At 45.2% G+C, this 12,039-nt stretch overlaps 1 protein-coding gene across 2 annotated transcripts in view; it reads left to right on the top strand.

The window, feature by feature from the left end:
• Positions 1–12,039, top strand: part of LOC147105623 (proton myo-inositol cotransporter-like) — a 227,407-nt gene that overhangs the window by 82,656 nt on the left and 132,712 nt on the right. For both annotated transcript variants that reach the window (XR_015081535.1, XM_086010171.1), the window contains exon 3: positions 4,479–4,687. Coding sequence is in view for 1 of the 2 variants with exons in the window: in XM_086010171.1 (XP_085866297.1) it covers positions 4,479–4,687 (209 nt within the window). In the remaining variant the exon portion in view is untranslated. The remainder of the gene's footprint in view (positions 1–4,478; positions 4,688–12,039) is intronic.

Genomic DNA, 12,039 nt, shown 5'->3' with positions numbered 1-12,039 from the left:
AGGATGTTCCCGATGACCGGGGAGCCCAGAACCAGGGGTCACAATCTAAGGATAAGGGGTAAGCCATTTAGGACAGAGATGAGGAGGAATTTCTTCACCCAGAGAGTGGTGAACCTGTGGAATTCTCTACCACAGAAGGCAGTTGAGGCCAATTCATTAAATATATTCAAGAAGGAGTTTGATATATTTCTTAAGGCTAAAGGGATCAAGGGATATGGGGAGAAGGCAGGGACAGGGTACTGAGTTTGGATGATCAGCCATGATCTCGTTGAATGGCGGAGCAGGCTCGAGGGGCCGAATGGCCTACTCCTGCTCCTATCTTCTATGTTTCTATGATTATTCTTGGACATTCCCTCGGAACCGAGGATGACTTGCTTCCACATTAAAAATGATTAGTCCAATGTGGGACCTACAGTCTCTGTCGCAGGTGGGGCAGACGGTTGAAGGGGCGGGTGGGTGGGGTGCTTGGGTTGACGTGCGCTGCCTGCGCTTGGCTTCCGATTGCTCCCGGCGAAGAGACTCGGTGTTCGGCGCCTTCGCCGATGCTTCTCCACTTTGTGCGGTCTTGTGCCAGGGATTCCCAGGTGCCTATAACATAAGAACATAAGAAGTAGGAGCAGAAGTAGGTCATACGGCCCCTCGGGCCTGCTCTGCCATTCAGTAGGATCATGGCTGATCCGAATCTAGACTCACGTCCACTTCCCTGCCCTCTCCCCGTAACCCCTAATTCCCTTGTCTGCTAGGAAACTGTCTAGCTCTGTTTTAAATTTATTTAATGTTGCAGCTTCCACAGCTCTCTGGGGTAGCAAATTCCATAGATTTACTACCCTCAGTGAAGAAGTTTCTCCTCATCTCAGTTTTGAAAGGGCAGCCCCTTATTCTAAGATTATGCCCCCTAGTTCTAGTCTCACCCATCAGTGGAAACATCCTCACTGCATCCACCCGATCAAGACCCCTCACAATCTTTTATGTTTCGATAAGATCACCTCTTATTCTTCTGAACTCCAATGAGTAGAGGCCCAACCTACTCAACCTTTCCTCATACGTCAACCCCCTCATCTCTGGAATCAACCGAGTGAACCTTCTCTGAACCGCCTCGAGAGCAAGTATATCTTTTCTTAAATATGGAAACCAAAACTGCACGCAGTATTCCAGGTGTGGCCTCACCAATACCCTGTATAACTGCAGCAAGACCTCCCTGTTTTTATACTCCATCCCCCTTGCAATAAAAGCCAAGATTCCATTGGCCTTCCTGATCACCTGCTGCACCTGCATACTAACTTTTTGTGTTTCATGCACCAGGACCCCCAGATCCCTTTGTAATGTAGCACTTTGCAGTTTCTCTCCATTTAGATAATAACTTGCTCTTTGATTTTTTTCTGCCAAAGTGCATAACCTCACACTTTCCAATATTATATTGTATCTGCCAAATCTCTGCCCACTCACTTAGCCTGTCTATGTCCTTTTGCAGGTTTTTTATGTCCTCCTCACTCACTGCTTTCCCTCCCATCTTTGTATCGTCGGCAAACTTGGATACGTTGCACTCGGTCCCTTCCTCCAAATCGTTAATATAGATTGTAAAGAGTTGGGGTCCCAGCACTGACCCCTGCGGAACACCACTAGTTACTGATTGCCATCCTGAGAATGAACCATTTATCCCAACTCTTTGTTTTCTGTTAGATAGCCAATCTTTCACCCATGCCAGTATATGACCCCCAATCCTGTGATTTTTTATCTTGATCAGTAACCTTTTGTGTGGAACCTTGTCAAATGCCTTTTGGAAGTCCAGATACACTACATCCACTGGTTCCCCTTTATCCACCCTGTATGTTACATCCTCAAAGAATTCGAGCAAATTTGTCAAACATGACTTCCCCTTCATAAAACCATGCTGACTCTGTCCTATTAAATTATGTTTATCCAAATGCTCTGTTACTGTTTCCTTAATAATGGACTCCAACATTTTGCCAACCACAGATGTTAGGCTAACTGGTCTATAGTTTCCAGCTTTTTGTCTACTTCATGTTACACTATTTCAAGGAGGCTTTGAGGGTGTCCTTGAAGCGTTTCTTCTGCCCACCTGGGGCTCTCTTGCCGTGCCGGAGCTCCGAGTAGAGCGCTTGTTTTGGGAGTCTCGTATCGGGCATGTGGACAATGTGACCCGTCCATTGGAGTTGATTGAGCATGGTCAAAGCTTCGATGCTGGGGATGTTGGCCTGACCAAGAACACTGACGTTGGTGCGCCTATCCTGCCAATGGATTTGCAGGATCTTGCGGAGGCAGCGTTGGTGGTACCTCTCCAGTGCTTTGAGGTGCCTGCTGTACATGGTCCATGTCTCTGAGGCATAGAGCAGGGCAGGTATCACTGCTGCTCTGTAGACCATGAGCTTAGTGCCGGGTTTGAGGTCCTGGTCTAAAAACACACTCTTCCTCAGGTGACCAAAGGTTGCACTGGCACACTGAAGGCGGTGTTGGACTTTGTCGTCGACGTCTGCCCTTGTTGACAGTAGACTCCCGAGGTATGGAAAGTTGTCCAAGGCCTTGTCGTGGATTTTGATAATCGGGGGGCAGTATTGTGTGGCAGGGGCAGGTTGGTAGAGGACCTTTGTCTTACGGATGTTTAGTGTAAGGCCCATGCTCTCGTACGCTTCGGTGAAGGTGTTGACGATGGTTTGGAGTTTGATCTCCGAGTGAGCGCAGACGCAAGCGTCGTCTGCGTACTGTAATTCGACGACAGAGGATGGGACGACCTTAGATCTGGACTGGAGGCGACGGAGGTCGAACAGTTTCCCGTTTGTTCTGTAAATTAGCTCTCACCCCATGATTACTGTATTACCCTTATATGCACCTCTAATTTCCTGATTTATACTGTGCTCTACATTACAACTATTGTTTGGGGGGCCTATAATCAACTCCCACCAATGTTTTCTGCCCCTTATTTTCTTTGCTCAACCCAAACTGATTCAACTTCTTGATTTTCAGAGCTAAGATCCTTTCTCTCTACTATCTTTATCCCATTCTTTGTTATCAGAGCTACCCCTCCTCCTTTTCCATTTTGCCTATCTCTTCTAAAAGTTAAGTATCCTGGAATAACCTTGGCCACTTTGCAACCATGTCTCTGTTATGGCTATTGGATCAAACCTGTTGATGTCTATCTGCACTATTAATTCATCTATTTTGTTGCGAATGCTTCGCGCATTCAGCATGCTGCCCCTCAGTAACATTATCCTTGGGCATAGAGCCAACTTCTATGTGTGGTGACAGTGCCCAATTCTACCTTGACTCCACGCTCCCACTGTGTTGTCCAATCAAATCATGGATGAGTGAGAAATTTCTCCAAGTTAACTTTGCTAGATCAAAGTCATTTGTTCTGGCTCCTACCCAAAAAAAAGCATTCCAATCAGTTTCATTTATCTCCCTGGCTTCTTGCTCAACCTGACCTGATTAGTGCGCAAAGTTGGTGACTAATGTCATGTTTTTGACCGAGCTGAGCTACAATTCCCATACCCTCCACTGAAACTGCCTGTGTCTACCTTCTGGCTTTGCTGCACCTTCATTAACTGACTTCTCACCAGTTTTCCTACCTTAAAGGTGCTAGATAAATACAAGTTGTTGTTGTTGTCCCTTGAAGCTGCAACATACACAAGCTCCATTATGTTCTGCACAGCTCCCATTCTGTTCACCTGTGCTTGCTGTCCTGAGCTAGTTCCTCATCCGCCAGTGCATTATAATTCAAAATCCTTGTTCACAAATCCATCAATGCCTACATTGTAACTTGTTCCTTACTCTGCTCTTCCCCTCCAGGCTCCACTTTTCCAATTCTGTCTTTTCCAGCCATTAAAACGCCATCCTCCATAAGTTTCAGTTTGTCTCCTCCACCAAGACCCTGAGCTAAGCTACAAGTCCCATATCCTTTCCTTTACCAAGGCCATCTATTTTGAATTTCATCCTGACCTCACCTTCAGACTGCAGCTCTTCCTCTGCCTATCACTCTGTCTCTTGCATTCCTTCTCCTTCTTCCTCCCCTGCCTCTCTGGCATTTTTTTCTTTCTTTCCCTCTTTCCTTTGAATTCTCTTTCCTTATCCCTCTGCTCCACCTTCGGTAGAAGTTTTTTTCTGTTTGACACTACACTCTGGAAATGTTTAACCTGTCCAACTTGTTTTCTCCCCATCAAAAACATTTCAACATCTTTGTTCATACCATGCCTTCAGTCACCTCTTGCTGTTCAAGGTTGGTTCTCACCTTTGAATTGTTATGTTTTACTATGTTGAAGGTGTTAAATAAATGCACATTGCTACAAAAGTATTAGAAGCTGTTGGATCAATGCTTTGAATTGTCTGCTTAATTTGCATTGTGCCCTACCTTGGAGTAAATTTTATGGCTCAATAATAATTATTCTTTTGGATGTGCAATAGCTTTCAAAACACGAATATATTAGCAAATTCATTTACCCTTAATATTGTAATTGCTGTTCCAGATACATGCTTGGTCTTTCAGCTGTTCCAGCCATTGTCCAGTTCGTAGGATTCCTTTTCCTTCCCGAAAGTCCACGATGGCTAATGCAAAAAGGCAAGACTCAGAAAGCACGCAGAGTCCTGAGTCAGATTCGTGGAACCCAAAATATTGATGATGAGTATGAGTCCATCAAAAATAGCATTGAGGAAGAAGAGAGAGAAGCAGGAGGAGGTAAGCTTGTGAATGCTCTGTAAATTAAAATATTTGCATGTGTAATTATTTCCTGCTTGGCTTTTTACAGGGGAGAAGGGAGGGAGCCTGACATTTGTTCGGTTTAGTTTCAATCTAGAGAAAATTCACTTCAAGTATGAGCTCTGTTTTGTACTGTAATTTATCCTGTACTGATGGAATAAGAACATTTTATACATCTGGGCTTTTATCAGGCACATACAAAAACTAGCAGATCTTCTTTAAAAAAAACATTAGATTGAAATAACTGCAGGATGTATATATGAAGAAATCGTTCGGCTTTAGTTTTAAAAACAACAACTCTTCAAATTCTATTAGTTATAATTTTTGTTCTGTATATTTTGTCAGTGGTAATAATGCACTTTCTGCAGGTGTCATTTCAATAATGCAGCACACCAGCACAGAACTTTGCTTATTTGAGTTGCTACCTTAGTTGTCGAGTTTCATTTTTTTTTACTTTAACCCACTGTTTCTTCAATATAAAACATTCCCAACCAGAATTTTTGCAATTTTCTAAATCTATTTTATGTGACAAAAATAGTCTGCAGCAAGTTTATTGAGGGTTCTGATGTACATTTTGTTATAACATGTAAATTGTATTGGAATATAACTTTTTTTTACAAACGTTGTTCAATAGTTGCACAAACAAAATGGATTTTCTTCCTCCATTTTCCCCCTTTTCTTTTTCCAGAAGGCAGTGTTCTACAATTGCTGCAATGGTCTTGCACCTTTATTCAAGTGACCATTCTTCATTTAGAAGCTCAGGCAATGAGTGTCAGCAAATGATTGTAAACTTCTTTGAAAGGAACTTCAACGATAAATTAGTGTCCCTAGGCAACCGACTCTTTGGCATCAGATAAATAAACACGTAAGGAGAGTCTTTCGAACAATTCCTTAATGTCGCAAAAATCTAGCACAAGAAAATCTCAGATCTTGAATAAGCTGTTGGTGTCAGAAATAGTGGAAGATCTGGCTGCTGCATAAATGAGTGACGTGAAAGGTGAGAAGAGTAGGGACCCTGTCATCATGCGGAAGAGGGTGGGAGATTGGAAGCACAGACAATGCAGTTGACATAGTCGGGGCCTGTCAACCATAGATGGAGGGGAAACCTCAGTTACAATCTATATTAATGACTTGGATGAAGGGACTGAGTGGCCTACTCCAAGTTTGCTGATGATACATAGGTGGGAAAGTAATCTGTGAGGAGGATGCGAAGAGGCTGCAGAGAGATATTGATAGGTTGGCTGAGTGGGCAAGAACATGGCAATGTGGAATACAATGTGGGGAAGTGTGAAGTTATCCACTTTGGTAGGAAAAACAAAAAAGCAGAATATTTTTTGAATGGTGAGAGACTGGGAAATGTTTGCATTCAGAGGGACCTGGGCATCCTTGTACAGGAATTACAGAAAGTTAACATGCAGGTACAGCAAGCAATTAGGAAAGCAAATGATATGTTAGCTTTTGCTACAAAAGGATTAGAGTATAAGAGTAAAGAAGTCTTACTACAATTATACAGGGCATTGGTGAGGCCACACCTGGAGTACTGTGTACGGTTCTGGTCTCCTGACCTAAGGAAAGACATACTTGCCTTCGAGCGAGTGCAACGAAGGCTCACTAGCCTGGGATGAGGAGATTGCCCTATGAGGAGAGATGAGTAGGCTAGCCTATATTCCCTAGAGTTTAGAAGAATGAGGGGTGAAATAATTGAGAAATATAAAATTCTTAAGGGGCTTGACAGGGTTAATGCTGGGAGGATGTTTCCCTGGCTGGGGAATCTAGAACACGGGGTCACAGTCTCAGAATAAGGGGTCGGCCATTTAGGACTGAAATGAGGAGAAATTTCTTCACTCAAAGGGTTGTGAATCTTTGGAATTCTCTACCCCAGAGAGCTGTGGATGCTCAGTCGATGAGTATATTCAAGACAGATCAATAAAATTTTGGGAACTAAGGGATATGGGGATAGTGCGGGAAGGTGGAGTTGAGGTAGAAGATCAGCCATGATCTTGTTGAATGGTAGAGCAGGCTCGAAGGGCCAAATGACCTACTCCAGATCCTATTTCTTATGTTCTTATGTTCTAAAGAAAACTTTTCAGAAGCTTAAGTTTGTGGAAAGCCCATTGTCAGAGATTGAGGAAAGTCCCATAATGAAAGGGAAAAATCTGTGAAGGATCATGTAAAGATGAGGGATCGGTGGAAATGGGAGGTGCAGTCAATGATCTTCTCCAGATTAGCATAAGAATAGGAAGTGACACCAGTACTATAATTAAGAGATTGGGCAGAAGGCCTAAAAAGGATGGAGCAGGGATTGTTCCACAACAAGAAATGAGCGCTGCTGGACTCCAAAAAGTTCTCAGTGAGTAAGTGGTGTGTAAGGTGGACTAAGTTTAGCCAATTGACCGTATGGCAGTGATTGAGTGGTTGGAGTGCTAGTCGAGGAAGAGTTCGAGTGCTCAGACACCTTATGAGGGATGAAGATATTGAGCTTAGGTTTTTAAACTAGAGTTCATGACACTATTTTAGAGGTTCCCTGCGGTCATCATATTTCTGTATTTAAAAAAAAAAAAAAAAAAATTAAACTCTAGCACATTTTGGTTGCATGCATTTAAAATAAAATGGTTTCTGTAACAATGTTGTCTCTCAGCAATGAGGACAGGAGTCCCCTGGAATGTCACCGCAGAAGTTTGAAAGCTGCTCGTTAAGCAGGAATGGACATTAATGATTGGGGCTGGAGAATGTGAAATTGTCAAACCAGTAAAGCACAACAGAAGATATGTAGATGTAGGTAGAGACTAGATAAGCAGGGTTATAGTGCGAATTCAGGTAGGTGGGGGGAATGATTTAGAGGATAAAGGAATTGCTAAGTGAACATTTTTCTTGAAAATTGCAAAAGGAGATCTACTAGTATCAAAAATTTCTCGCCTTTTGTCGAATATAATCTCATTTCTATTACCCTGTTGGAATATTTAGTGCAGACCTAAAAAGTCTGAGCTGGTCACTCCCTTAGTCGCACCTAAATTTCATCGACAGTCAGAAGTATGCTGTCACTGGCCAACATCTACTTGTACAATGGTGTAACCTGAGTCATAACAATGAGGAAACCTCTTGTGTGAACTGAACACTAGTCTCAGTGTTTCTCCAATTTTTTTATATTCATTCACGGGATGTGAACATCGCCGGCAAGGCCAGCATTTATTGCCCATCCCTAATTGCCCTCGAGAAGGCGGTGGTGGCTGCCTTCTTGAATTACAACTGCCATTTCAGAGGGCAGTTAAGAGTCAACCATATTGCTGTGGGTCTGAAGAAAGACATAGACCAAACCGGGTAAGGATGGCAGATTTCCTTCCCGAAAGGACATTAGTGAACCAGATGGGATTTTACAATAATCCGGTAGTTTCATTGTCACCATTAACCATTTAAAAAGAAAATCTAGCTTTTTTAAAAATTCCAGGTTAATTTAATTATTTTGTATTTAAGTTCCCCAGCTGCCAGTGTGGGATTTGAACTCTTGTCTCCAGATCATTAGTCCAGCCCTCTGGATGTCTAGTCCCGTAACGTCACCACTATGCTACCACGCATCACATGGCAGATTGGTGTGCCTGTTAGATGAGGCAGATGGCAATCCAAAGCTGATTTATTTTCCATATAATATAAAATGTGAATGGACTGAATAATGTTTACAGTGAATTTTAATCTATTTCATAATTCTCCTCTATGACATTAGAGGGCTGTAACTACATAGGTGACGCATGGTCTGGCAAAGAACAGGTGGTCAAATGGTCTGTTCTCATTCTGTGCTTTATGTTGCACTAATGCCCTGATTCAATCTTGAGCTTTCTCTCTATTCAGAGCACTGTATCTATTCTGTTGTTTGACAAGGAGAAAAATGTTAGTCAAGATCTAGAACTGCTTTCAATTTCAATTGGAAATAGTGAATCCAAAGAGCGGCTGAAAGTACATCTCCAGATTGTACACCTTTTTTATGGCGAGAAGCCTTCTTTCTTCTGATATCTTCCAGAGCCTTCTAGGATGAGCCAGCACTTGATCTCTGTGGGAGCCCCCTTCAGGATTGGTTGAGGATGCCATAAGGGTGTTGAAAAATAAACCCTACAAATTTGGCTACCGTGATAAATCTAATGAGTTAATGAGGCAGCAAGTTGAAAAGACTTTGAACAATGTATGTTGCCATACCTTTTGATACCAGCGTAAATCTATTTTGTTAGTCAGGTCTACAAATGAATTGTTCATTCGGAGCACAGCCCCAGTAGAACATCAATCAACCTGAATCTCAAATTTGCATTCATTTGGGACTACATTGTTCTGTTAAGATAAACTGTTAACATTTTTGGCCACAGACTTTATTTTTGTAATGTGACCTTTTACATTGCTGAAAGCCAGTGTTCTTATCTACCTAGCTGTAAGTATAATATGCCAGCACACCCAATTGCCAAAACCCGGTAGCACTGGTTGCTCAGGTGGAATGGAGTCCATGAGGCCGATTTTCCTGCAGGTGTGGGGAATTGTTGGGTTCTCCGAATGTCGGGGTTCCCACACGAATGCAAATGGGTCTGCCAGATTGATGCAATTTTCCCTCAATTGGCCAATTCATTTCCAGCGTGTGGGAGCCCTTGCTAATTGACTATTTCCAGTCAGAAAGTCACACAGTATGATGTCATCATTCGTGGTGCTTTTAAGGTCCACAGCAAGCATTGCAACCTGCAGGCTTCCATACGAACCACACAGGATGGCAGAGGAGCCTGCAGCAGCTGTGGCCAGTGCCAGACCCCGAGCTGCCTGCAAATTCGACGAGGCTTCAGTGCAGGCATTATTGGATGGGGGTGAGGGCCCACAGGGTGGTCCTCTTCCCTAGATCAGAGAGGACGAGGCCTCCCACTGAGACCAAGGCTGCATGGATGCAGGTGGCAGCAGATGTCAACTCGCTGGGAGTCACCAGAAGAACCTGGATACAGTGTCTGAAGCGATTCCATGACCTTCACCGTACAGGAAAAGTAAGTATGAAGTTTCCATCACCCTCAAACTGATCCCCATTGCCTTTCCCCACCAGCACTCCGCTTTAGCACTCTTTTCCTCCACATCCCACTTCACAGTCACATCCATGCACCCTTACCCATTCCCCCTCTCTCTATGCTCACATTCACATAACTATTCCACCATGCAGTCCTCACACTCCCTCTCACTCTGATGCTTTGAGCACAACTGACAACACACAGGGGGAGGGCCCTTGGTCTTACAGCCTCACACCATCTTTGTCTCCCTCTGAGTATCTATGCTATGCAATCTCTACACTCACTCCTTCATTCTCACTCAAACTCCACTTGTCTCCCTCATTGCAGTAAAAGAGAGCTCACAACAACAGAGAGCGAGCCAGGACTGGAGGAGGCCCACCCTCAATAGCCCACCTGACCCCCTGGGAGGAAGGAGTGCTGGAAATTGTCGGGGCTGAGGAAGCTGGGGAAGGAGAGACGGGGGCAGTCCCGCAAGCTGGTGACAGAATAGTTTTCCATCTCTCTCATTGACATAGCATGAGTCGCTGTTGTGATTCTGAAGCTACATCATTTGGACTTATGAGCATCTGCAAAATCCAATGTGCGTGTAACCTTGGCATTACATCTCTAACTCTTTCCTTTACTCCCCCACAGGACCATCCAAAGCCCCCGTCCCCACTGCGGAGGAGGAAGAGGCTGAGCAGCCAGACGCCTCAGAGGAAGCTCCAACCTCTGAGGGTGCAGCGTCAGCAGAATTCAGCGCACCCAGCACCAGCGCAGGCACTCGCACCTCGGTGGGACCTTCGCGAGATGGACTACTGTTGTCACCTGGTGTATCACAGCTCACAAGTGAGCATCAGCAGATGGTGGAGACAGGGACAGCAGTGGAGAGTCCTCGTCGGAGGGCGCAGGACTCTGCCGGCTCAGCTCTGCTGCATGTCGACCCTCTGCCTCTGGGTCCATCCGCAAGAGAAGAGGTGATGGATCTCCATGCACAGATGCAGGAGTCTCTGGCAGGTGGAGTCTCCAGGGTCGCTGCGAGTGTGGAGTGAATGGAGGAGTCCATAGCGAACATGAGCAGAGCCTTTGTGGAGTCATTGGCGCATGAACGCATCACCACGGAAAGGATGGCAACCTCCATGGAAAGGATGGCTACAGTTGGTGGCAGACCTCAAGGAAGTGGGGGCTCCTCTCCAAGCACACTCACTTCCATGCCACTGCAGAGCCCTCTGTCAGAGCCCCGCCGGAGTGCACACCCAACGGAGATAGAGGTCTCAACCCCTGCACAGCCGCAGGAGCAGTAGACTGCTGGCGAGCCCTCACAGGTGCGCCACCCCAGAGAACGCCCACCAAAGGTGTCGAGACAGCAGCAGCAGGAAAGTGAGCAAGAGGCCTCCACATCTGCTGAAGCCACAGGGGAACTACTATGTAGGACCACGCGTAAAAGGAAAATTAAGCACCAATAGTCACAAGGGTAGTCACTTGGGTGAAATGTGTTTATTTTAAAAATGCCATCAGTTGGTTGTTGTAAATAACATTTCTCATGGCAACTTCTGCAGTTGTGGCATGTGTCATTTTGCGAATGGGGCTGGAGGTCCTCTAATGGCAAGAGGGGAAGGAAAAAAGGCCTCCCATGTTTCTGGTAGGTGTCTCAGTTGAGGAAGCGCTGAGTGAGGGTGGCGAGAGGGGCTTCCCAGGAGTTCACACTGGAGAAGTGTGAGAGGCTCCAACCTTCCACAGCTGTGCCTAAGCCTGGAACAAGTTGCCCCAAGCCTGAAACAACAAGGTCCTGCAACCTACAAATGATGTCTGATTAAATCTCCTCTTTCCTGATTGACCTGCAGCTGATAGTCAGCAATCCGATATTGTTCGCGCCAGGTTTCATCAACGGGGTTCCTACCAGGCGTGTTGAATGTGGGAAAAGGCTGAAAATAGCTTGGGCCCCTTAAAATGGCATTATAGATGCCAATTATTGGTGATTAAGGTGCCTGAAGACCAGTCCCGCCTGCTGTGGGCGGGACTGATTCGGGTCGGACAGAAATGCCTGGGTGAAAATCGGACGGGGCGGGGAATCGGGGGGGGGGGGGGGGGGGGGGGGGTCGCAACCCCCTATTTTTGCTATTTTTTTTTTCTTCCCCCCCCCCCCCCCCCCCCACACGCCTGAAAGCCCGCCTGACAGCGCCAGGAAAATCGGCCCCTGTGGGTGCACTCAGTTTAACCAATGCCAAATTTCAAGAAAAAACAGAGGCACTGACTTAAACTTACAATAACCAGAGCTGAACAAGATCATTATTGCATAGCACTAGCTGCGATCAGCTGCACACAGTGTGA

This window comes from Somniosus microcephalus, chromosome 17 (genome assembly GCF_052327205.1).
Source record: "Somniosus microcephalus isolate GS21.2 chromosome 17, FLI_Smic_1.0, whole genome shotgun sequence".
Taxonomy (NCBI): domain Eukaryota; kingdom Metazoa; phylum Chordata; class Chondrichthyes; order Squaliformes; family Somniosidae; genus Somniosus; species Somniosus microcephalus.
This window is presented reverse-complemented; position numbering and strand designations above follow the sequence as displayed.